Source organism: Pezoporus flaviventris, unplaced genomic scaffold (assembly GCF_033815535.1).
Source record: "Pezoporus flaviventris isolate CSIRO_AGI_PZ_B2104156 unplaced genomic scaffold, CSIRO_AGI_Pfla_v1 ptg000015l, whole genome shotgun sequence".
Taxonomy (NCBI): Eukaryota; Metazoa; Chordata; class Aves; order Psittaciformes; family Psittacidae; genus Pezoporus; species Pezoporus flaviventris.
This window is the reverse complement of record NW_026892563.1, coordinates 20,900,826-20,927,635: the sequence shown is the minus strand read 5'-3', so window position 1 is coordinate 20,927,635 and position 26,810 is coordinate 20,900,826. Positions and strand designations below refer to the sequence as shown.

Genomic DNA, 26,810 nt, shown 5'->3' with positions numbered 1-26,810 from the left:
CTGGGAGAAAATCAAAATATATTTGTTTTACCTTAAGATTACCAGTGCATTCTAAACTTTTAGAAGTCATCTCAGAAAATTTCAGAGAAATAGGTATGTATTGATATATTTATCTTGTGGAAGGTACGCAGATACTGCGTACTCACAGTCACAAAACCTGAGTTACACAGCCAGTCTTTAAAACTCTCTATCTTAGACTCTAATTAAATTTGCTTAATGGATAGTTTATTATGAAACATTAATTTGATGGGGAAGCAGAAGGTGAAACAAAAAACCTCAAAGTACTCACCATTAATTCAGAAATAAGGTTAATGTCTGTGCTGTATCAATACCTATACCCTTTTCTGTTTGTAGTGTTTTGACTGTGGACTCCCAGCATGAGGTATGATTACGGAGCACCTTGAGACCGCAGGCACTTATGAATCAATGGTCTCACATATATAAAAGTCTCACCTATGAACAGTCTCACTGAATGCAATTTTTCCATTCAGACAGAACAGCTGTAGGGTGTAAAATGTTTTCCCAGTCAGGCTGTTAAACTCAGTTACTTCCCCAGGGATGCATACAGCCAGGGGCCATGACCATCAAAAAGCAAAAGCTAGCTTTATCCCTTACAAAGTCAGAGCCTTAGCTCTGAGAGTGGTGAGGCACATTTTGTTAAAGAAAAGCATACGCCTATTCATTTTGAGGGATAAGTATCTTTGAAAATGGGGAGGAATTTGTGGCAAAAGAAAGGAGGAGAGTTGATAGAAAGTCTCATTTCTTGTGGCTAGGGTGAAACAGTTGAAGCAGTTTGATTTCATTCACCATTTGAGGCAAGGTTTGGCAGCATCAGTTCTCCTACAGAAGCCAAGGTGGTTCCTGAGCTCCTAAGGGTTGTCCCTGAGCAAGGGAGTCCCAGTCTCACAGGTCACTGCTGTTTGTCTTCTCCATGTGCAGTTGCCAGAGAACCAGTGCTGCCCTGACATGGTTGCAGTGCTCATGGGGCACCTAGCTACATGACTGACACAGAGTGACAATCTTAAAACTAAGCTTCCTGTGAAAGGCAGAAATCTGGAAATACTGTTGAGCTTGTCTCCACACTTAAATTCCCCTGTGGCATATATAGATTGAAGCTCAATAATAAGTGATTACATTTATTATGTCAATTGTGCTCACAAAAGGAAGATGTTACACGATATTTTCTTTGGTTCCTCATTGCATTGAGAAGTCTCATTTACATTACAGCACCCCAAGCCTGCACCACCAAGAGATCTTTGTTTTCTTCTTCAAAGGTTTTAATTAACATGAGAGCAGCGTACTTGGACTACAGTACTGCCCTCAGTGAATGACACAGTACTGAAACAATGGCCAGCTGCAACTTCCTTACTTCACCCCACCTTTCTACTCCCTAGCGTGGACTTCCATTCTATATAGACACACGCCAATAGAAGACATGTTAAGGAGGAACCTGGTCTTGCCACTTACCATTCTGATTCATATACATGTTACAAAAACCAAGCATAAGCTTCCTTACAATTTATCTCCTCAGAATGTAAGTTGACTAACTTGCAAAGTTAAGAATTAGGTGGCAAATATAAATACTGTCATTAGACCTTTACATGTATTTTTTCTGCATAGCTGATTCGCCTGAAAGGCAGGTATATTAAGTCATAGATATTATACTAGTACATACTAAAAAATAGGTTTTCTTTTTACTCCAAAGGAATGTTAATACTGTCCATGACTGGGGTTAAATCTTGTGGAAGACCACAGCATAATAGCATTACCATTTTCAGATGGTTGGTGTCACACACACACAGTATGCTAGGGATTGGAAGGGACCTCAAAAGATCATCTAGTCCAATTTCCCTGCTGGAGCAGGAACACCTAGATAATGTTACACAGGAATGTGTCCAGGCGAGTTTTGAATTTCTCCAGGGAAGGAGACTCCACAACCTCCCTGGGCAGCCTGTTCCAGTGTTCCGTCACCCTCACTGAGAAGAAGTGGAACCTCTTGTGTTCCAGTTTGTACCCATTACCCCTTGTCCTATCATTGTTTGCCACTGAGTAGAGCCTGCCTCCATCCTCATGACACTCCCCCTTTATATATTTATATACACTAATAAGGTCACCCCTCAGCCTCCTCTTCTCTAAACTATAGAGACCCAGCTCCCTCAGTCTTTCCTCATAAGGGAGATGCTCCACTCCCTTAATCATCTTTGTTGCCCTGCACTGGACTCTCTCCAGCAGCTCCCTGTCCTTCTTGAACTGAGGGGCCCAGAACTGGACACAATATTCCAGATGCGGTCTCACCAGGGAAGAGTAGAGGGGAAGGAGGACCTCCCTCGACCTACTAACCTCCCCCCTTCTAATACACCCCAGGATGCCATTGGCCTTCTTGGCCACAAGGGCACAGTGTTGGCTCATGGTCATCCTGTCGTCCACTAGGACCCCCAGGTCCCTCTCCCCTACACTGCTCTCTAACAGGTTGTTCCCCAACCTATACTGGAACCTGGGGTTGTTCCTGCCAAATGCAGGACTCTACACTTTCCCTTGTTATATTTCATCAAGTTATTCCCTGCCCAACTCTCCAGCCTGTCCAGGTCTCGCTGGATGGCAGCACAGCCTTCTGGCGTGTCAGCCACTCCTCCCAGCTTAGTGTCATCAACAAACTTGCTGATAGTACACTCAATTCCCTCATCTAAATCATTGATGAATATATTAAATAATACTGGTCCCAGTACTGACCCTTGAGGCACTCCACTAGTTACAGGCCTCCAGCTAGACTCCGCCCCATAAACTACAACTCTCTGGCTTCTCTCCTTCAGCCAGTTCACAGTCCGCCTCACTACCTGATCATCCAGACCACACTTCCTCAATTTAGCTGTGAGGATGCTGTGGGAGACTGTGTCAAATGCTTTGCTGAAGTCAAGGTAGACCACACCCACCGCTCTGCCATCATCCATCCACCGTGTTATTTCCTCATAAAAGGCTAAGAGATTGGTCAAACATGATTTCCCCTTGGTGAAGCCATGTTGACTGCCCCTCATAACCCTCTTATCCTTGATATGCCTTAAGATGGCACCAAGAATAAGGTGTTCCACCACTTTCCCAGGGATGGAGGTAAGGCTGACCAGTCTATAGTTACCCGGGTCCTCCTTCTTGCCCGTTTTGAAGACTGGAGTGACATTTGCTTTCCTCCAGTCCTCAGGCACCTCTCCCGTTTCTCAAGACTTGGTAAAGATGATGAAGAGTGGTCTAGCAATGACTTCCGCCAGTTCCCTCAGCACCCGCAAGTGTATCCCATCTGGACCCATGGATTTATGGATGTCCAGATTGCTCAGCTGGTCTCTAACCCATTCCTCATCGACTAAGGCAAACCGCTCCATTGACCTGACTTCATCTAAGGTCTCAGGGGTACAGGGCTCTTCAGGACTGCCTGCAGCAGAGTAGACAGAGACAAAGAAGGCATTCAGTAACTCTGCCATCTCTGTATCTTCTGTCACCAGGGCACCCATCCCGTTCATCAGTGGCCTACATTGCCTCTGGTGTTAGTTTTATCTGCCATGTATTTGAAAAAGCTCTTTTTGCTGTCCTTGACCCTCCTCGCCAGGTTTAATTCTAAGGAGGCCTTAGTCATCCTAGCTGCCTTCCTACATCCTCTAGCAGCAGCCTTATATTCCTCCCAAGTGGCCAGCCCCTCCTTCCATGACCTGTAAACTCTCCTCTTCCACTTGAGCATACCCAGCAATTCCCTATTTAGCCACGCAGGTCTCTTGGCCCTCTTCCTTGACTTCCTACGTGTCGGGATGCTCTGATCATGAGCTCGGAAAAAGCGATCCTTGAATGCCAACCAACTACCTTGGGCCCCTTTACCTTCAAACAGCCTTGCCCATGGGATTTCCCCTAGCAATTGCTTGAAAAGGCCAAAGTTTGCCCTGCTAAAGTCCAGGGTTGCAATTCTACTTGCTATTCTACTGGTCCTACCACACAAGACCCTGAACTCCACCATCTCGTGGTCACTGCAACCAAGGCAGCCCTCAACCCTTACTGCTTCGACCAGACCCTCCTTGTTAGTGAGGATGAGATCCAGCAGCGCTCCTCTCCTGCTTGGCTCATCCACCATTTGCAGGAGGAAGTTATCATCCATACACTGGAGGAACCTCCTGGACTGCGGCTGGGTTGCTGAGTGGTCCTTCCAGCAAACATCAGGGAAGTTAAAATCCCCCACGACGACCACGGCCTGTGACTGTGAGGCCGCTCTCAGCTGCCTGTAGAAGGCCTCGTCAACTTCCTCACCCTGATCTGGTGGTCTGTAACAGACACCCAGAACAGTATCCCCCTGCCAGCCTGCCCCTTAATTCTCACCCACAGACTCTCAACTCGCTCGTCATCTGTCCCTGGACAGAACTCAGTTCAATGTAGTTGCTCCTGCACATAAAGAGCAACCCCACCACCCCTCCTGGCTGGCCTGTCTTTCCTGAAAAGGACATAGCCCTCCATGACTATATTCCAGTCATGTCAGCTGTCCCACCACGTCTCTGTAATTGCCACCAGATCATAGTCTCCTGACTTAACACAGGTTTCCAACTCCTCCTGCTTATTTCCCATGCTGCGCGCATTGGTATACAGACATTCCAGGGAGCGAGCTGAGCACACCGATTTCACCCTAGGATTATAGGAGGCCTCCCAGTCTTCATCAATTCTGGAGTGCTGCCCCACTGAGGCAAGCCCAGCTACAACCCCATCCCCCTTCGAATCTAGTTTAAAGCTCTCCAAATGAGCCCTGCTAATTCGTGCCCCAGCATCCTTTTGCCTGTGAGATAAACCTTTCTCACATGCCATTGTCCAGACTGGTGCCCTATAAAACCAGCCGTTATCAAAGAATCCAAAGCCCTGCCTGCAGCACCAGTCTCGAAGCCAATCGTTTATGGACTGAATCTTCCCATTCCTTCCCACATCAGTGGAAGATGGAAGGAGTGAGGAGAAGATCACTTGAGCCCCAGACTCTTTCACCATCCGCCCCAAGGCCCTGTAGTCTTTCTTCATCCCGCTCAGACTGCGGGAGGCAGCTTCCCCCTCACCTGTCTGGAAGATCAGCAGCGGGTAGTAGTCTGTCGGGTGCACCAGGCTGGGGAGCGCCCTGGTGATATCCCTGATCCAGGCTCCAGGCAGACTACACACTTCCCTATGATGGGGGTCAACTCTGCATATCGGGCCCTCTGTTCCTCTCAGAAGGGAATCCCCTACTACAATGACCCTTCTTTCTTTCTTAACAGAGGCAGTCTTGAGGTGCAAAGTCGACCCCCTTTTCCTATGTGGCCTTGTGGGCTGGCCTTGCACCACATCCTCACCTACCTCTCCTTCAAGATCCAGGGGAAGCAGGGCAGGACGGGGGGAGGGTTTCCCATGATGCCAAACTGGAACTCGCTTCCAACCCTCGTCGTCTTTTTGGTCCCCTACCTCTGTGCAACAGCTACAGGGCAGGGGCTGTATCGGGCCATCCCCCTCTGTCTGAGAAGGCAGGGGGTCCTTCCCCTTTCGGGGGGTATCTCCCTGGAACCGTTCTGACTGGCACGCCAGGGAGTTACTCCACCAGTCGATCTCCCTTTCACACTCCCTGATGGTCCTCAGCATCTCAACCTCCTCCTTAAGTTTTGCCACCAGGCTAAGCAGATCTTCTACCTGCTCACACCTCACGCAGGTGGAATGCTGTCCTCCCTCCCCCGGCAGCAGCAGGCTCTGGCACTCCCTGCATCCAGAGACCTGAACAGCCACGGTTTGGGACGGGGTCTCTGAGTTGCTGCAGTCTTCTTACTGCAAGCTCTCTTTCTGGAGGCGACCATATTGGTCCGCAGTCAGACACCAGCAACAGGGTCAGCAACACAACCTGCTTGTTCCTCCCTGCGCCCGGTGGGCAGTGACACGGCGCTGCCCTCTCAGAGGCTCTTTCAAGACAAGGGGCAGGGGGGTGGTCACCATCACCGTGGGAACGCCCCCCACCACATCAGCCGCTCTCTCTCAAGGGCTGCTGTCTCTTTTTTAACTGACCTACGGTGACTCTTAGCTACTTCCAGTGGAGAAGATTGGGCCAGATCCCATGGTAGGCTGGACAGCGCACACGCATCTAGAATCCACACCCAGACAGAGCTTTGCCATACCTAAGCTCATTTTGGTATTTTATATTGCCTCACAGGTTTAGGTTTGGTAGACAGCTATAGTTCCAGGAGTACCAGTTCCAGGCTGGTACCACCCTGCAGTTCAAGCTAAAGTTCAGAAATCCGTAAGACAAAGAGAGAAAGGAAGCGTTAACTCCAGCTTAGCTCCTGTTACATTCTTTTTGGTAGACAATTTCAGCATTTTATATGCCAACAATCAGTGATAAAGCACACAAATGGCCCTGAGCTCAGGGACCAATTTCCCCTGTTGCTCTGTGCCTGCCATGAACACTGAGCACTGTTTCCGTTTGTTCTCATGGTCATTCAACAAATGTTCAGGGGTTGTTTTCTAGTAGGGGCATCACAGATTGGGCAGGGACTACTCAAAGTACCTTCAGATCCAACCCCCACCAAAAAACTATGGAAGTTTCCCCCTGCACATGCAGTTCTGAGTCCCTCTCTGGCAGAACAGGGAACGGAATCTCCATCTCCTACTTCCAATAATGCTGTCACCGCTGTATTGGTGGTAAGAAAGAAGCGTAAATTCAACTTGCAAGTGCAACTATTACCCAGTTCTTTTTTAACTGCTACTGTCCTGTGCGAGAACCCTGGCACTTCTCAAAGACATCCTCCAGCTCCATCTCTCCTACGGCAAGACCTGCCCTGTGGAGCCCACGTAAGACAAAATGTGAGCTATTATCAGTTATCAGAAGTTTGAATTTCCACCTTCTGTTCCCTAAGACACTGGTCCCACCTAGCGGCGGGAGCTACCCATGCTCTGCTGTGAATTCCCCCGCCAGAGCCAGACCACTGAGAAGTTCTGCAGCATGAAATCCCAGCTAAGGTTAAATAAACGTCCTAAAGGGAAGCAGCGTTCTCACCTTGCTCTGTAGGTGGTGGGTTCCAGGATTAATTCCGAACAGAACTCCCAAAATACAGAGCAGGCATCAGGAGGCTGTGTGGGTTGGTGATCCAAAAGAGAGCATCTAGATCAGATCACACTAGCATAATTTCAGTATGGTTTTGGGTTAATCACAAATGGCAAGTACCTCAAAAAAAAAAAACAAAACAAAACATCCCAGCAAATATCGTTCCCCAAAACAGAAACCAATTTTGCAGTAGGAAAAGAGCAAAAGGTAAACTAATGTATACTCTGGAATGTTAAGAATTAAAAAAAAAAAACACAAATATTTGACATTCTGATCAGTGCAAAGATCATTTAGTCTTACGGAAATGTATAAAATGTGTGTGTACTCTTCACGCAAACTCTGAATCAAGAATCTTATTTAAAAAAATAAGCATCTGATACCATTATGAAAAGTCCTCTGCAACATTAATCAAGAGGAAGAAAGAATAAAATCAGGTTTTCAGGTACTCTGAACTTTCACTAGCTATGTTTTAACAGTGTTGTATATATCAGGAAACTAAACCAGAGGTCACAGACTGTTAACATACTGATGGACTTCAAACTCCACTGCATGCCAGTAAGTCTGCATAGCTAAAGATTGTCCTCAGCGCGGGAACAAATGTAATTTAACACATCCCTTAAGAGGATTTCTGCAATTTCACAAAAAGCTACTTTCAACACTTGCATTTCTTCTTCTGTGGTAAGACACATTCAGCGTTTGCTTACTTACTGTTTAGTTTGATTAAGGTAGGCAAGATTTCCTTACGTAAATGTATTTTACTGAACTGCTATCCTACTCTTCCAAAACTAGTGTCAGTTGATTAGAAGGCAAGTGATGCAGTTAACAGTAAAACCAGTAATTGGGATAAAATTCACAAAAAGTATTTGTACTTTAAAAAGCAATAAAAATCTCATCTGGTATAATGAGAGCAGCTCTAATGAACTGGAGATGAAAACACAGGCTGTTGGGAAACATCATCTAACAGAAAAAGCCCTGTGAAATTTAACTGAGTCCCCATATTTAAATATCAAAGAATGAACATGCATAATAAAACCTTACTACAGTGGGGATGCAAGTAATGGACTACATTCCTGGTGCTATTCTGGAAATTTATCTTTAACTGCACTGGTACAGCAGAAAATACTGAACTCAAAGAACTTTTCAGCTTTTGTATTCTGCTACTTTTGTGTTAATAAAGCAATGGCAATTGCATAGTTGTCTACTGAATGGAGTCTTCTCAACTGGAAACACAACAATATCTAATAGGAAACCAAAATTAGTAAAATAATAGTATTTTGTAACCCTTTAAGCGCTTCTGAGAGGATGTTTTCTCCTTTTTTTAGATATTATTTGTCTTAACTTCCTATTGCAGTAGCCAAAGAACTCAATGGAATTCCATCAGGAAGTTCCAGCAAGAAACAAACACATTAGGTCAAAGATGAGAAACAAATACTTTCTTCATGGAAGACCAAACAAGGGGTCTTGAAGTTACAACAAGATAAAGGGGATGGCCTTTGCAGCTGCCACTTCAATTACTGTCTGTAGGCCAAGCTATACTAACCACAGAGTAAAACATTCGGACACATACAATTGCTGTCAAGATAAGGGCACGGGTAACTTGCAAGATCAGTTATCACAACTGAAATATTACACACACACACACTTTAAAAGAAAACTTTAAAGTGGATTGAAATTTCTGATAACAGCTTTAGCCATGATTTAGGTCCACAGAATTCAAATTAATTACTATTTTTATATACAGCACAAATAAGCCATGTAAAAATACACATTTTATTATGTACATTTAGAGGTTAATTTAAACTGATGCAGTTTTTTCTTCTTCAGTTCCATCTTTTGCCTCATGATGTTCAGCTGCTGCTTCCAAATATTGTTCTTCAGTGACCTGCACACAGAGATTTTATTTTTTTAATTATTTAATTCTCCTTGACCCTAGAAATCCTCCCCTTGTACTGTTCACATTAACAAGGACAGCCTACAAAGACAATTACTGACTCCAAAATGAAACAGCCTGAATGACACGCGTATTCAAATTAATTTTATGGGAAAATATGATGGGCTATGGTCTGAACACACCCTTGGCTAAAAAGTTTCAGAAGACATGCAGCGCTTCTCTCTTACCACACAACTAAGTAAAATATTTCATCTGAAGACCCCAAAACATCTGCTGTTTAATTCTTATGAAGATTTCCAATGCCTGAGCATGCTTTGCTAGCAAGTCTCTGATTATATGCAGCTTACGATATTTTATAGTTCCACTTATCTTAAAAACTTGGTCTTCTGCATTTACTTAGACACTGTAAAGCTTCTCTTGGATAAGCACATTTCAACTTCAAACACTGGTTGTTTAACAGAAGAATGTTTGTAGGAAACTTATTTTCAATGTAGGTTTTAAACAGGAAAAAAAAACCCTCAAACTAGTGCATTTATGCAGTTTACCGAAACAGCATTCCCTTTATATATCCAGTAACTCCCACCTAGGTTCACCCAGTGGTATTAGATTTTATCCCTGCCTTTACTTGTAAGAAACATGTCTGCATGTGTCCTTTCGAACCTACCACACAGCAGTTCGGCAGTTAGATTTCTTGTGCATCAAATTTTAATTCAGCTTTGATTATTTCCATTCCTAAAGATGTGTTCTTGAATATATTACCCATCCCTAATAATTCAAATTCTCCTTTATCACAGTGTATCTTTGTATTTGGTAAACTGTACTTCACCACTAATGAAACTTACCAGCCTCTTTGATCTTTCCAGCAGTTTGTGCCACACGATGTGGTGAGCCTATATTAAATGCCATTAAATTATGTTAGTGCAGGTAAAACATTAAATAAAATCTTAAAATAGATTCTGACAAATGTATAGAAATGCTGACACAAAACCGTAACAATCCCTAACTCGGATGTTACAGCTCCTGATTCCAGTATCCAATTTGCCCACATTCCTTTGGAGCACTTGAATAAATTTCTGCTGATCACACCTATTTGTTGTGTGGAATCATTGAGGGGGTGGGTAAAAATGAGAACTAAAATCTTATGATGAGGAAGGGGACACAGACATGAGGTGAGGAACCCATGCACACCTGTCCCTTGAAAACTTCCCCAAGTGAGACAACAGCACACGCTAGACCACCTGTCACAAGCGTATGAGTCAACAGGAATGGGAAGAAAGACTCCTGCCTCCACCTATAGTTCTGCAAAGCCTTTGTTGGAAACTGATTAGTACTAGGATTTTTTTTGTTATTGTGGTTGTTATACTTTGGTGTCATGAAAGACCTTGAAACGCTATCTAAATTCAAAGTTCTGCTTTTCCCAAATCTGATTAAACACTGTCAACAGCCGCAATTTCAGAAGATTAGCATGCACAACTAAGGCAAAGTGAACGAAATTTCCATGCAGAAAATGCACAACCAAAACAACACCCTCAGTACTGAAAGAAAATATCAAGGGCCCTGTGAAGCAAATTTTTCTAGTTCTGTTTCACATTCACAGTAATTCCAGGAAAGCAAATTCCAAATATCCAACACAGTCACCATTATGGGCCTTCCCTTTACGCAGCTGTTCTCACCTCTGAATTATGTTCAGCTACCAGCACAGCATACAGTGAAGACCAGAAAGTAAGCCAAGTGCCCTAATGTAAAAAAGGAAAACCTGTAAAAAATGGATTAATTACCTTCAAATGGACTGGCAGGGACACACCCTGGAATCTCCTTATCAATTCAGATTGGTTAGTCTGAAGATTATGGGCTGCTGTTATCTCATACTGGAAACAGAAACTTGTCCTTGGAATATGAGGACCTTCGCTGACATCTACAAAGTCACCAAATCTGATGGGAGAGATAAAAATAAAGAAAAAAAAACCAAACTTACGTCAAATATATTGAGAGAGCAGTACAAGCCTATTTGTTTTTATGTTTGATTAGCAAATTCCTATCTAGAGAACAGATGAAAGAAAATCCACACAAATGCCAAACCAAATCTAAATAAATCCCCAGTTCAGCATTTCTAGATTTCCTGAAACAAAAGTACAAGTTACATAATTTGCCTAAAATGAACTTACGAAATTTAAACCTTGAGTCTAGAAAGAGGATCCCAGGTTTAACAAATCTTTAAAGCCATGCTGGCTTTAAAAGTGGGACAAATCTGTCATTCACCAGAAGATTTGTCTCCAAGATAACATATTTTCCACAATACAACGTTCACAACCTGCACACATGCTTCCCCTTCAAGTCTTGAAAAAATGCAAATCACTTAAGAACAGTGAGAGACAAAAATATGTACAGCAAAAGGATATTCAGAACAAATGTCTCCCAAAATTCAATAGGTAAGCCCATTCTCTCATAACAGAGAACAACAGACACAACATCTTTCTATAATTTCCAGAACTGTAATTGCAGAGACATCTGTTGTTTAGAGAAATATGGACTCCAGAGTCAAATACAGAACAATTTAGACATCTATAAAACGCTAGCCCAAGCTAGTCACAAATTCTTTTACATGCCTGAGATACAACACAAGCTTCCAGCCTCCAGCCTAAAAACTATTATCCCAGGAGCCAGCTCCACTCCCTAGCTTGCCAGTTAGGAAGATCTTGACAGCTTCAGAAGAAAAGTCCACTATGCAGCGCTAACTCTTGTTTTCAAAGAAGTACTTGGTTTGTATTTTATTTAACCTCTCAAGCTCTAGAGATTTATTTAGATTTTATATAAAAGCAGTGAGACTTCTCTAGCACTTACCACCGCTAACTTATCCACCAAGTGTTAGGTATCATAAAACAATGATTGTATGAAGAAGAAAAAAAACAAATAACAACTTAAGAGCAACGAATAAAAGTGATTTCTAAATTGGAAACTATCACAAGTAACTTAGTCTTCTCACCTGCAAGGAGTACTTGCAACATTATCAAATCTTTTAGTGAAGCATTACAGAATGAGTTGCTTTGCTCACCTATGTAACACTACAATTCCTTCCATATTCTGCGAAGCTTTTCGTTCAATCATCTCCAGTTTGTATCTGAACAAGACAAAAAAAAAATTTTAAAAAATCCTCACCTTTAATACCCAGTTCTTATAAAAATAATTAAGAGATTGACTTAAGGTGCATTCTTAAAAATCATGCTGGTATTTACATGAGCTTTCAAACAGGTTTAAATTCTAAATTTTATACGACAACACACACTGACATGTGTCATAAGCAAGTTGAACAGACCAGTCTAACCTCAGTTCCTGGAAAAAAATATGGAGATTATACTGGGTACCGTTGAAAGGAATTTACAGAATAGCGCAGTCATCAGGCACAGTTAACATTTCACAAAGGGAAAGTCCTGTTTAACCACTTCTGTATCTTTCTATGACAAGGTCATCCATCTAGTGGATAAAGGGCAGGCAGTGGATGTAGTTTTTCTGGATTTTAGTAAGGCTTTTGATACCTTCCCTCACAGCATCCTTCTGGAGAAGTTGTCAATGGCATGAAACTTAACAAGTCCAAATGCTGGACTGGAAGGGAGTAACACCAAGCACAAGTATAAACTGGGAGAGGAGTGACTGGAAAGCAGCCCTGCAGAAAGGGATCTGGGGGTGCCATCTAACAGTGGACTCAGTAAGGGTCAGGAGCGTAGCTTGGCAGCCAAGAGTGAAAACCCTATCCTGGGGTGTGTCAGATACAGCATAACCAGCTGGTCAGAAATGACCAGTGTTGGTGGCCTTTCCTTGTGCACGGTGTGTAGTTCTGAGCCCCACAATTTAAGAAGGATGGGAAGGTCCTTGACTGCATCAGAGGAGGGCAACAAAGCTGGTGAAAGGGCTGTGAGGCATGTCCTGTGAGGAGCGGCTAAAGACTAACTATTTACCATTTTCCCCCACTTCTCTCTAACCCCCAAAAAGCTGTGGACCACAGAATTCCCTCCACCCCCAATCCCGAAACACTGCCAAGTGTTTTTTCAGCAATTTTTCAGAAAAACTGAGTGTTCTGAACAAGCCTTCTTTTATAGCACAGGCCAGAGTATTTTAACCATTTTCCTCCTGCAGAGCTCAAAACCTGCATTTCAGCAAGTTCCCATTTGAAGATAGCAAAATATGAATTACAAAATCATTAGGGTAGGAAGGAACCTCTGAAGATCATCTAGTCCAACCCCCTAGAAGCGGCCACCTACACTAGGTTACACAGGAATATGTCCATGCAGGTTTTGAGTGTTTCCAGAGAAGGAGACTCCACAACCTCCCTGGGCAGCCTGTTCCAGTGCTCTGCCACCCTCAAAGTAAAGAAATCCTTCCTCATGTTGAGGTGAAACTTCCTGTGTTTTAGTTTATGGGCACTGTCCTCATCCTATTGCTGGGCACCACTGAAAAGAGTCTGGCACCATTCTCCTGGCAGCCACCCTTGAGATATTTATATGCATTAATGAGATACCCTCTCAGTCTTCTCTTCTCTAGACTAAACAGGCCCAGCTCCTGCAATCTCCCCTCCTAAAAGAGATGCTCCAGACCCCTGGCCATCCCTGTGGCCCTTCGCTGGACCCTCTCCAGTAGCTCCTTGTCTTTCTTGTACTGACAAGCCCAGAATGGGACACAGTACTCCACATGCGGCCTCACCAGGCCTTTCAGCAAAGGCAGAGAGTAACTAGTACACCAAGTCTAATCACCAGAGATCTTAAATTTAAAAGCAGTGAAATCTAAGAAGTCAACAGTCTTTCCATTTATCACAAAACTACATCCAAAGGTGCCCAGTGCTCTCTGGAGAGAATATTCAAAATGAAATAAGGTAGTGGGACAAAGAGAACGAAGGCAGGCTCATTTAGGGTAGTGAGAGAAGTACTTTTTTTCTTCACCTGTCTTGTCTTATTTTACATTTACAAAACCAAGTAGAGGTTTAAATGAATTTCTAATTGCCCTTCCAAAAGAAAGGCAAATTCACTCACCTGTTATGCTGAAACATTTCACGTGCTACTTTTGCTTCAACATGCAGTGTTTCAAACGGCAGGTCTTTGTGAATCAGCTTTCCAGCATCCCTTGTAAGAGAACAGAAGTTGTCCTAGAAAAACAATTGATACATATAAAACTGCCACCACTGTTTCACAGCTGTAATGAATAGACAAAGCATAAGAAACACTAAATATTAGTCAAAACACCAATGATCATCTATAGTAAAGCCTAAATGTAAGAACAATGCTGTGGGACTGTAACTCTTACTATTTATCAGCAACAGATTGCTACAAATCATCACCATTTTAAATGGACTGATTCAATGCCCAGTCAAATCAATAAGCACTTTTCCATCAGAAACAATATATATTAATTGAAGTCAAACTTCTCAGGTTTTCCCTCCATGATATATACACATACAGACTTGCTACTCTTAAACACTCTTTTGTGTGTCTTGTTTCTCAGTCATGACTCTGCTTATAAATTACCTCTATTGTGATGGAATCAAAGGGAAAAGAAAAATACTCAATAATTAATAAACAGAAATTGATCACCTTGATCCAGAATCCAAACCTCTGCATACTCAGATTTATTAACAAATAATTAACTGTTATTAGGAGAAATTACATTTATAATGTTTCATAGAAAATACACGAAACCAAGTTACTTCAACTACAAAGACCATACTGAAGAAAAATTCTGCACTGTACCAATACTGCTGTTAGCCATACACACCTCCACTGATATTTGGGCACAAGAACATGAGTAAGCATCAGATAAGTAAAACATCTAGGATCACACCAGCTACCAAACAGTTATGAAACTTAGGTTTTAGATCATTAGATTTACTGAAGAGTATGATATATATAAGCAAGGTATTAAGAAGAGCTTCATCTGAATGTTCTTACAGTTCTTTTACAACAATAAGTTGATTATGCTGTAAACCACCAGCTGGAAATACATATACTAAACACATTTTTATTTTCAGAGGGCTCTACTTACACAAAGACTATTGTTACATCGACATTACCAGCCAGGAATGGCTGAGTAGGAGCAGATCTGTAGAGTAACAAAGATGGCACTGAGGTCCCAACAGCCATATCAACTGGTTTTGGAATGGTATTTCAGATTAGAACTTACTCTAGCCCCACAGACCTAAAACCTGTAAGCACCTGAAGGACAGCTCAACGTTTAGTTTCACCTAAAAGGAACCCAGGCTGTGTGCTCTGCGAGCACCCTGTAATGAGAGCCATCATGTGGTAAATGTGGACATTAGCTGCGAGGGAGTACCCCTGACCTAAAAAAATACTAGTATAGATACACCCAACAAAAACAAAAAAAACTCACTGCCCCCTCTCCACCATCAAAAAAGAACCACTGAACAAGTATGTAGAGAAGACTACATGTATACTACTGTACTTAAGAGATTTAGAGCAGCCCTGAGGAGAAGGACTTGGGGGTGTTGGTCGATGAGAAAATGAACATGAGCCGGCTTCAGTGTGCACTCGCAGCCCAGAAAGCCAACCGTATCCTGGGCTGCATCAAAAGGAGTGTGACCAGCAGGTCAAAAGAGGTGATCCTGCCCCTCTCCTCTGCTCTCATAAGACCTCACTTGGAGTATGGTGTACAGTTCTGGTGTCCTCAACATAAACAGCATATGGAACTGCTGGAACAAGTCAAGAGGAGGGCCACGAGGATGATCAGGGGACTAGAGCACCTTCCATATGAAGATAGGCTGAGAAAGCTGGGGCTGCTCTGCCTGGAGACCTCATAGCAGCCTTCCAGTATCTGAAGGGGGCCTATAGGAATGCTGGGGAGGGACTCTTCATTATGGACTGTAGTGACAGGACAAGGGGTAACGGATTAAAACTTAAACAACGGAAGTTTAGATTGGATATAAGGAAGAAGTTCTTTACTGTAAGGGTGGTGAGGCACTGGAATGGGTTGGCCAGGGAAGCTGTGAATGCTCCATCCCTGGTGGTGTTCAAGGCTAGGTTGGACAGAACCTTGGGTGACATGGTTTAGTGTGAGGTGTCCCTGCCCACGGCAGGGGGGTTTGAACTAGATTACCTTAGGGTCCTTTCCAACCCTAACTATTCTATGATTCTATGTAATCTAGACAACCTATACAACCTTTCAGGCAAGAAGTTATTGTGCTTACATTTGTTGGTTTCCAGTCATTCAGTCTATCGTCCAAAATTATATCATAACAGAAAGCTCCAGAGATCACTGCAAATCCAAAGAAAAAACATTCACGTTTGTAACAAGTACTTATTTCACTGTCATAGCATATTCTGATAAATACATCAAAATCAATAAGAAAAACAGAATGATGTCAAGAAATCCTTTATAAAATATAAATTTTCAGCTGTGATTCTACAATTGGCAGATTAAACCTGTACCAATTTCATTTCATTTCACTGTATGAGTCTTTGAAATGAGTCTTAATGTAATGTCAGTGTAATACCATATAGCTTAGTATATGCAAGATTATTCCAAATCCTGAACTGAAATATCCACTCTACACTTACCAATCAAGACAAACGCTGAAATCGCTAAAAAAGGGAATCAGTTGTAGGAGGACCCCAAATATAAGAACATTGGGTGCTGGTTATATCAAATGCATAATTACACTGAGTTTGTTATTTAAATAACTTCCTCTACTGTGCACTTTCTCACTTTTGTAAATCTTCAATCAGGCCACAGATGAGCAGAAGTTGTTACTAACCCTGTGTGCACTTCAATAATATTCCAACTTGATGTATACACCATAATTTTTAGTAGCAGTTTTTAGCAGTCACAGTTATGTAGTTATTAGAGCAAATTTCACAAAACACATCACATCTTAAATACCTTACCCATATAACTTCCCAATAAATAGGTTATATTCTTAAGTTACTACTGTGAAATCCTAAGTGGTCTGAAACACAGCTGCCACACAGACCAATTGTACTTTGATAACAAAATTACTCTCAATGTGATTACTATAAATTAAAGGCTACAACAACAGCACATAATATGCTAATCAGTGCTAAGTACCTTCAATCACTGGAGCCTCTGGTTGTTGTGGGGTTTTATGCAAGACTATTAAACACTCATTTAAGAAGCAGTAAAAGCAAGACAGTCAATATAAAACACTTGTCTCACCTGGCACATCTGGAGCTCTAATTAGATTGACTGAATATTCATCTTTGAATGCCCGCTTTAATACACATGCCATGATCATGGCACAGGAACGCCAGTAGGCCTATAAAGAGAATTCCAAAACACAGATTTATTACCTAGAAGCTAATAAACCAACCAGATGAACATCAGCTATTCATTCTAAAAGAATACCGCCATCTAAATGAATGATGTACAAACCTAGCTGTCAACCCAAACGGTACCTTCTTTAGTATTTAAACTTGTATTTGGAAATGATTCTACATATAGAATCAATTAAAAAAAAAAACAAAACTGCACTTAAAATTCAAACCAGATGTTTCCCTGGAGACATTTAAATCTGAAATCACAAAACAATACCACGATATAGATTGAAAGGGATGATTGCACATCACCTAGCCCACACGCTTGTCCATCAAATGATAACCATGATGCACCAAGCAGCTATTACAAACGTCTGAACTTTCTCAACAAAGTCCAAGAAAGGAGATGGACTTGGAACTGAAAGGGGTATACAGAATCAAGTGGTCACAACAAAGGTCACCTACTATGGGATAAAATATAGATTACCTTGTTTACTTCTTCTGGATCTTCATCTTTGAAAGTAAGGAACTGAATTTCACAAGATTTGGTCAAAGGTCTGTACATATCCCAGGCTTCACCATCCACAAGAGCTAGAACGGACCTCTTGCAATGCCATTCACTTAAGTCTAAACAAAGTAAAATAACTATTACACATTTATTAACCATATTCCTCAGTCAGCAGTTTAGACCCCTGCATTTGTAACAACAAACTGCAAGTTTCACGTTTGTAAATTACTTGCGAAGATGAGTTGCTAATAGAGCCTCCAAACATTAACTCAGTTTCTGCTGATGGACCTTAGTATAAATGTATTTTAAACTTACCAAACACAAATATTCTGAATGTACGTCTGTTGTCCTGGTCATTAAAACGTCAATAATTTTAACATTTCAAATTGAGATAACAAGTACTTCAATTGGCAGTACAATTTTCATCAGCAGTGTCACACTGTTAGTCCATTCACTTACGCATGGCACAATTGTACGGAGTAGACAAAGCTTTGTTCATTACAAACACACTCCCCGGGTGCGATTTCCCAGTGTATTTTACTTCAATTTTCTCAATTCGTGGATAAAGAGACAACTGTCTTTCTTTTTCTTTGCTGAAGAGCTCGTTACGCATCTGAATCACTTCTTCTGATGTCAGTCGAGAAACAGTTAATGTGGAGATGAACCCTGGTAAAAGGAATGATCTAAAATAAGCGATAGGGAGTTTCAAAGTCTCTTTGTAAGATGCTGGTTTCTAAAAGGAAAACATCCCGCTGTACTGCTCATCCATGTGTCTGTCTCAATATGCCTAGAGTGAGCACTTCAGCAGCTCTTGCTGCCCATCCACCCTCGGTCCCTGCAATGCCTCCAGGAAGCCACGACAGAAAACTGAAGCAACGAGACCTTAACGACGGTCTCTGGCTGCAAAGCCCCTTCCCTCACACCGGCCCACAGCCCCTGCGGGACGCGCCCCACCTCGCCGCGCCGCGGGGAAACCGGCCGGCACCGCCTCCCGCCCGCGGCCGCCGTCCCCACGGTGGCCTCCTCAGCCCGCGGCCCGCACGGCGCGGGTCCCTCCAAGCACCGCAAAAGGACAAGCCCGAAGCTGCTGCCACTCACGCCGCCCCTGGCGCCTGCCCCAGAGGCCAAAGCCAGCCCAGCGCGCCGCCATACTCCGGCCGAGTCCTGCCGCCCGGTGCAGCCACCCCTGCCTCCGCCGGAAACAGCAGCGGCGGCCCCGAGGTTCCTCGTGCTGTTCCGCACGGGGCCGCCAGGCGGCGCCGGGGGGACGCGCCCGGGCCCAGGCCCGGAGCTGGAAGCGCATCGGGCTCGGCCCCGGACCCCAGCTCTGTCCGTAGAGGCGGCGCGCTGTGTGTGTTAGCTCCGGCATACTGGGTGTACTGCGTTACCCCCTGCTCTCCTTTTGCCTCGTCGGGCCTCATGACACTAGCGTGTCATCCCCAAAACCTGCACCTTTTGGACGGCCTTAAGGTCATCTCGTACTGAGGAGCACGAGTATGTGGTTCTGAGATCACAGCATTAACGGTCTGGTGTGGAAAGGGGCTTTTGTGCCCAGCTCCCTGTTGTGGCAGAGCCACGGGCTGGACCACACCAGGCACACGCTATCGAGTTTCCATGTTAACTCCAGCTTCTCACCCTCTGCCTGCACTGACCTCCTGTGTTGGGTTTGTATGGCAAGGTTTTGGTACTTGGGAGTCACAGGGCAGTTTCTGTGAGAAACTGCAGAGGCTTCCCTGGTGTCCAACAGAACTAATGCAGACAGCTGCAAGATGGACCTGCTGCTGGCTAAGGTTGAGCCCATCAGCGATGGTGGTAGCACAGTATTTAAATAGGGGGGTGTTACTGCACAGGAGCAATTGCAGCCAGAGAGAGGAGTGAGAATATGTGAGAGAAACAGCTCTGCACACACCAAGGTCAGTGCAGAAGGAGGGGAGGAGGTGCTACGGGTGACAGAGCAGAGATTCCCCTGCAGCCTGTGATGCAGACCATGGTGAGGCAGGCTGTGCCCCTGCAGCCCACGGAGGCCCATGGTGGAGCAGATATCCACCTGCAGCTTAGGAAAGACCCTACTCCAGAGCAGAGGGATGCCCGAAGGAGACTGTGACCCCATGGGAAGCCCACACTGGAGCAGGCTCCTGGCAGGACCTGTGGCCCCATGGAGAGAGGAACAGATTTGCTGACACGACTGATGACCCCATGCTGGAGCAATCTGAAGGGCTGCACCTATGTAAGGGACCCAGCCTGGAGCAGTTCATGAAGAACTGCAGCCTGTGGGAAGGATTCACATTGAAGAAGTTTATGGAGGACTCTCTCTTGTGGAAGGGACCCCACACTGGACTAAGGGAAGAGTGTGAGTAGGAAGGAGCAGCAGAGACAACGTGTGATGAACTGACCACAACCCCATTCCCCATCCCCTTACGCTACTGTGGGGAGCGAAGTGGAGAATTCAGGAGTGAAGTTGAGCCTGGAAAGGCAAGAGGGGTGGGGAAAAGGTGTTAAGGTTTGGTTTTATCTCTCATTACCCTACTCTGATTCGATTGGTAATAAATTAAACTGATTTCCCCAAGTCTATTTTGCCCATGATGGTGATTGCTGAGTGATCTCCTTGTCCTTATCTCAACCCACAAACCTTTTGTTATATTTTTCTCTCCCCTGTCCAGCTGAGAAGGGGCGTGATAGGGTGGCTTTGGTGAGCACCTGGTATCCAGCCAAGGTCAACACACTGTACCTCATTACTGCCCTTCCTCCTCAAAAAATTGAAGTCAAGCAGAAACTAGCTACTGCATGTGCAGGAAAACCATGCTTTGCATTAGAATGTGTTAAAAAATGTGAAATAACTCAAGAGTTTGTTTAGATGTTTTACAGTTTATCTGATGGTGGTCTTCAGCCTAATCCCCAGTTGGCAAAAATATAACAACAGCTATCAAGAATGCCAGTGTTAAACAGTTACACTGAATTAGTGCCATTAAGCACTAAAGGATGTAATTAAACTCAGCATTGGAAAGATAAATAAGTTAATACCTGCAAGGGCCAGTAATAGACAGAGAATTTTCCACTATGGAAACACATCTGCAGAGCAGTGGAACACCTGGCTCCTCTTGGCTCAGTACCCAGCACTGGCTTCCCTTCTCAGATGGGCTCTCATCCAGAAAACAAGGTGTGCAGGTACAGTAGCTATTTGTGCCCTTTGTTACATTATTTGATGGATTAAGAATTTCAGCAAGTCAATCACCATGCTTCTTCGTTTTTTAAAACAAGTTAAATGCAAGATATTTTTTCAGGCTTACTGCAGGCTACATCACTGTGGGTGTAAAGCAGTTTATGGCCCTGAGGTGAAAGGTCCAGAGAAAACACAAAGATGCTATTATTATTTGTAATTTATTATATTTTGTCATTATAAGTCAACTACACCATTTCTTCTGTTAACTTTTTATTCTATGGCTTGAGATCAATGTGTGGTCAATGATCACACCACATCACATAATCATTTTGGTTTAAATAGGAAAAAAAAAAAACAAACAAAAAACCAAACAGAAAAACACAAAGAAAGTTTACAATTTAGGGTATAAAACCAACATTTTACTCTATGAGGTGACAATTTCAATATATTTGGAGAATGAAAAACAGAAACAAACCCTACTCTGTAACTCTGAGGAAATCTTGAGAAACAGGAGTAAAATCCTATTTGATACTGCACACTTTATGATATGGCTCTGTTTTAAATTGCCGCTTTCTAATCTCTAAATCTTCTTTTGTGCAAGTTTTTGCAACTTTTTATTTATCTTACCCTACCACCATTTTTCTGAAGATTATCTGGTTCCTCCTACTTGTTTGGTATTGCTCTGGAAGCACAATGCACATAAAAAGCCATCTGGGATTTGTAACACCCTGAAGGCTACAGGAGGAGCATTGTTATAGCCCTCTGTCTTTTGGTAATCCTGAGCTGACAGAGTGACAGTGCAAAGCTTTACCCCTCACTGGAAATGAAAAGACAACCAAAGCTCCTGGGAAATTCACGCAGGGTTCAGCTGGACTCTCTACAGCCCCTGCACAGAGGCAGAGAAGAGAAACAATATTAGCATAGATATGGGATTAATTAAAAAAATTCAGTCTCCAAGCTTATTTTTGACTCCTGCTGGCTCACAACTGCAACATCATTTCTTTGTTTACCGCAGTAAACATCTATTTGAGGCTTCTGTGAGAAAGTAAAAGCACCTGGGTCTACTCAAATCCCATGGACTGAGTCAAGGGCCAGCTGGGGGATACTCTCAGCTGCCCATCATGGCCCTGTCAGCAGCCAGGGAGGACATACAGGCCTTCTGCAATCCCCCAGCTATTGATCTCTCAATGCCAAAAGAGAAAAGCCTTCCAACTGAGAAATACTCTGGGAAGGGTTTGGCTGAAGTCCCGTGACTTTTAGCTGTCACAACACTGAGCACATTTGTGGTACAGAGAAGAGATGGGAAACAAAACTGCCCAAGATTAATTACAAGGTATGAGACTTCATAAGGCCATTTGACTTTCAGGAAAACTATGGATGTTATCTCATAATGGGCAGAAAATAAGAGGTTGTCGTAGGAGGGAACAGAAACTCCATAATCACTCTTATACCATAGTATGTGACCCAACAGTAACACATAAGTGACAAACTGTGACATTCAATCACCCACATGGTCCCAAAGCTGGGTCTGAGCTCACATCTTTATTCAAAAGCAAAACTGGCTTAAAAATTCCTGCCCCTCCCTCTGCCACTCTTGGCTGTTTCTCGCTGCTTACTCTCTAGGTAGACAAGTGTAGCAGCACTGTCCCAAGGCACTGAACACAAGGTCACTGAAGTGATACAAATTGCAGGATTAGTATTGGTGAAAGATTGTTTTATTCACATTATTTCAGTGACCTGGCTTAACATACAGCTTTGTACACTCATTTCTGAGCACAAGTGAAGTGGCAGCAGTAATCCATGGCCAGAGACAGCAATTCCCTGGAAGACAACTTGGTGTGAAACTACACCCTAAGAGCCATGTTCTTCATGCCACCATGAAGCAGAAAAGCATTGTAAACACTTGTGGTAACATAATTCTGTATATACCACTACCAGTATTGTGGGTAACACATTGTCCACTGTTGCTTAGGTTGAATTGGGGCATGTAATTTGGTGGGTTTTTTAGAAGTTTACCTTTGATTAGTCTAGTGGGAAGTGTCCCTGCCTGAGGCAGGGGGGATGAAACTAGATGATCTTTAAGGTTCTTTCCAGCCCAAACCATTCTATGATTGCTACTGAGCTGTCTACTCAGTGGCAGTAATCTTGCAAATTCAGTTGACAAAAAAATGGCATTAATACTGTACTTTGCAAGTCAAAGAGAATATTACACAAGACATTCAAGAAAATGGAGGTGGGAGGGGAGGGTCGCAGAAAAAAGCTACTGAGAACAAGTAATTTGTATTGCTGTTATCTTGTTCTACACTCAGATTTTGTGGCTTTCCTGGTTCAAGTTTGGCTGGCACATTGGATATGAAATATTTCAACAAATAGAGATATAGTGTTCTATCACATGCTCTAGTCTTTTATCACCAGGCAACTGATCTATGGCATACTCTAAAGAGCCATAAAAAACAGCTTACTGGAAAAAAAGAACATCTGAATTTTTAGTTGCTCCTTTTCTCAAAGCTATACTTGCTCACAGTTTTCAGTTTCAAAGTACAAAATAAGGAGATAATCTGCCAACTAAATCAGTTTGGGGTTTGGTTTTTGTTTGTTTTTTTTTTCACAGGCAGTAGTTAAAGCAATTAACATGAAGCAGCAAAGCAAAATAACAAGATGCCACAGAAGAAAGGAGACAAGGCCTACTGCAACTAGAGGAGTGGATAGCTGTTGAAGCAGTACTTCAGAACATCATAAAAGGCTAGTTAAAATTGCAAAAGAAAGCAAATATCCCTTAAACTGTAAATATCAGTCTCTCCACACACTGACATGAGGCTGCTGATAATTCTTCACCCTAAAGGGCAAGGCTTTGAAGCTGACAGATTCAAGGTGCTGCAGGCTGGTAGCCTGGGCACAATAAAGAATACATAGCACATCAATCAGTGAGTTTCAGAAAAAAAGATTTGTGACACAGAGCATGAAATATGCATTTTGGTGATTAAACTAGTTAATTAAATTGAATCTGTTTTAGCAGTTTTACAAAATAGTCTTCCATCAACTTGTCCCGTTGCCATGCCCAGAATCACACCAGAACAGTCACCCTACAGCTATGTAGAGCTCCCATCTTCACCACTTAGTGGAACAATTGTATGACAACAGTTTAGTGTGCTTGGAAAAAACATGTTTACAGAGATTTAACCCACAGGCTGTGGCATCAGGTCTCAAATGCTATCTCTTACCACCTCAAACATAACATTTATCTTTTTGGAAATATTAAAACATCTGTTTCTTCTTCTCCTCTAAATATGGAAAAATATTCAAAAATGTTTTCCTGACCAAAACCTAAACAACGTAAATTCCAATAAGAATCAGCCCTCCAACTTTCCATATAAATAGGAATATAGGTAAGCTATGTATACTTTCTCCCTCAGTCACTCGAGATTCTAAATCTTACCCCCTGTTCATCTCATCATAACCAGGCACAGTCAACAGCAACCTTGCTGGGCTATAACCTGCTATTACAGCTCAGCTAAGAGATGCTAAAAAGTTTAAAGGACAATTAACTTAAGAAAACACAGGAAGAAAAAGGAAAAGCAGTGCAGAACTGTAATCTTTGATACTTTCACTGGTATTTCACTCTGCAAACAAGAGATGAGCTACTCACAGATCATCACACATTCATACTACCTGCTTATCAACAGAATAAAAGATGTGTACTTGCTTACACAAAGTTAGGGTTACACTACTTGATCAAACTAAATTCAACAAATAAACTTGAGATATGTCAAGTTTATGCCTGGATGGACTATAAAAGAGAAGCATGGCCTTTTGTGACATTTCTCTTTTTTTGAATGACAGTATGAGGATGAACATTCATTAGCTCTCCCCATCACTGTCTTCTAGTTCAGTGTGTGTAAGCCAAGACAGATGAGTCTTGACTACATAAGAATTAACATCTTACTCTTTTAGGTATTAATTAAGCAGCCAGTTCTCTTCTTGTAATACACTACTTTTCCCCCTATCCTATGCATGTTTTAATCATAATTGCCTTCCTCATACCTATCTGTAATGTATTCAAGGACTTACAGCACAACACCTTTGTAACCTAGTTTTGCAGTTCTAATTTGTTATACTGGTTATTTTTTTTATAATTATGCCTCAAAGTTATTCTAGAAATGAGCATGCAAGATGCAGAAAAATAAATATATGGTGATTTGGTTAATTTCTCCTTTCAAAATAAAACCTATTTTGAGCGGAGAAATCACCAAAAGGAGTATTTTCTCAATACAAGTTAATTTCTCTGTATTCATTTATATCATTCTATAGCAAATAAAAGTGAAATGTTCTCAAATAAAAGAGACAGAGTTTGAGATTATAGTGTTTCACAGGATTTTTGCAAAATATTTTTCAAAATTGTTTTTTCACAGAACTCTTTATCAGAAAGTAAAAGGGGCGAACTTGTACTATTATGACAGATTGTCATCAGCACCCCACATTTGCAACAGAAATTTTCATTAAAATTAAAAAGAATTCCATTGTAATGTAAGAATGTAGATTTATCTGAGATGCCATCTAGTAAAATGATTATGATCTTTTAGTTTATGAATTACTGAGATCATTAAGAAGAATCCAAGTCTTGAAATCATGTTGCACTTCCACACAACCCTTAAAGGCTTTTCTATACAAAGAAAATTACTAGAATATTTATTACAAAATAAGATAGCTATTCTTGACCAGCATGCTGTGTGCAGATGTTAATTATAGACTATTTTTATTATTCTAAAAAGGAGTCTGTATGGAAAGCTCTCCAAGAATAACTGTCAAACTGAGCATCTAGTACAAATTTTCCATATTGGGCTCTATGGGTTGGTTAATGAAAATATTTTTTGCTACATTTAACTTAAAAAGATTAAAAATATGGATAGCAGTCTTGTGCTCTTCTAACAAAATACTTAAGGGTATTTTTAGGATTAACATTGTTCAACAACATACAGAAAGAAAAAGTGTATATATAGAATTAACTCTATTATTTACAACCACTTTTCCAGTGATCCTCTAACTGCATTCAGAATGCTCATATTTGATTGCTGTTGTTTCCTGCAGTTGTACAAAGCAAGCAAAGAAATGGTGAGTTTGTAGCTGCTGAAATAAAAGAGGGAAACGTGAAGAAACTGTGGAAGTACTGTGAAGCCATCCTAGAACGGGTCAGAGAAATGTGTGGACTGTGCACTCTGTGTTCACTTGCAAGAGAAGCAGAAGAGTGAGCAGAAAAAAGCCCCAAACCGTCAATCTCATGTTCATATAAACCCTTAGCATTTAAGTGGATTTACTATGGTGCAAGGGTCATGTTAATGAAATGCAAATGAAACTGTATGTATGTATACATGAGTCTGCATTGGGCAATTAGAACTGAGTGTTTACTGTAGTGGGAAGGCTTCTGTAGCTAGCCTACACTTTATTTTGTTGTCTAATAGGATACCTTCTCCTCACAGTTCATCTCTTCATTACCTTCATTGATTCATTGTCATTATATCAGCTTTATTCATCATTTTATGAGCTATCCCTTAATTTAATTCCACACTGCCATTTCCTCACATTCCCCACCTCTATACTTTTTTCCACCAGGCACCTCCCATATATTTAAATTTTCTGTCAACACATTATTTCTATCACATGTGGCTTTAAACAGCAGTCCTACTGAAATCAGTGAAACTTTGTATATGCTAAAAGTTACCATGTGCTGGGCCACTCCAAATAAAGAATTTTTCTGTTGCCAATGGAACAGTTTTTATTTTATTAAATGTAGGTCACCACTATACTGGTAATATATACTGGACATATATATATATACAGACACACATTTTTTTCAGAAATGTTACTTGTATTCTATATACATTTTTGCATGTAAAAAAACCCAAGATTTTGACACG

General features: G+C 42.2%; 1 protein-coding gene across 1 annotated transcript; it reads right to left on the bottom strand.

The window, feature by feature from the left end:
- Positions 1–8,825: 8,825 nt before the first annotated feature.
- On the bottom strand, positions 8,826–18,917 carry MRPL39 (mitochondrial ribosomal protein L39). The gene is made up of 10 exons (XM_061453763.1): positions 18,837–18,917; positions 18,198–18,404; positions 17,718–17,857; positions 17,133–17,232; positions 16,147–16,214; positions 13,982–14,094; positions 12,013–12,078; positions 10,739–10,892; positions 9,803–9,850; positions 8,826–8,951 (listed from the first exon to the last, which is right to left on the bottom strand). Exons 1-10 carry the CDS (start codon positions 18,886–18,888, stop codon positions 8,865–8,867), a joined length of 1,035 nt encoding a protein of 344 aa, XP_061309747.1. The 5' UTR covers positions 18,889–18,917; the 3' UTR covers positions 8,826–8,864.
- Positions 18,918–26,810: the final 7,893 nt, after the last annotated feature.

Coding starts and splice junctions, on each gene's coding strand:
- MRPL39 (XM_061453763.1), bottom strand. CDS start 18,888: ATGGCGGCGCGCTGGGCTGGCTTTGGCCTCTGGGGCAGGCGCCAGGGG. Junction 17,233..17,717: donor ATCCAGAAGAAGTAAACAAG/GTAATCTATATT, acceptor TTCTCTTTATAG/GCCTACTGGCGTTCCTGTGC. Junction 16,215..17,132: donor TAGAGCTCCAGATGTGCCAG/GTGAGACAAGTG, acceptor TTGGATTTGCAG/TGATCTCTGGAGCTTTCTGT.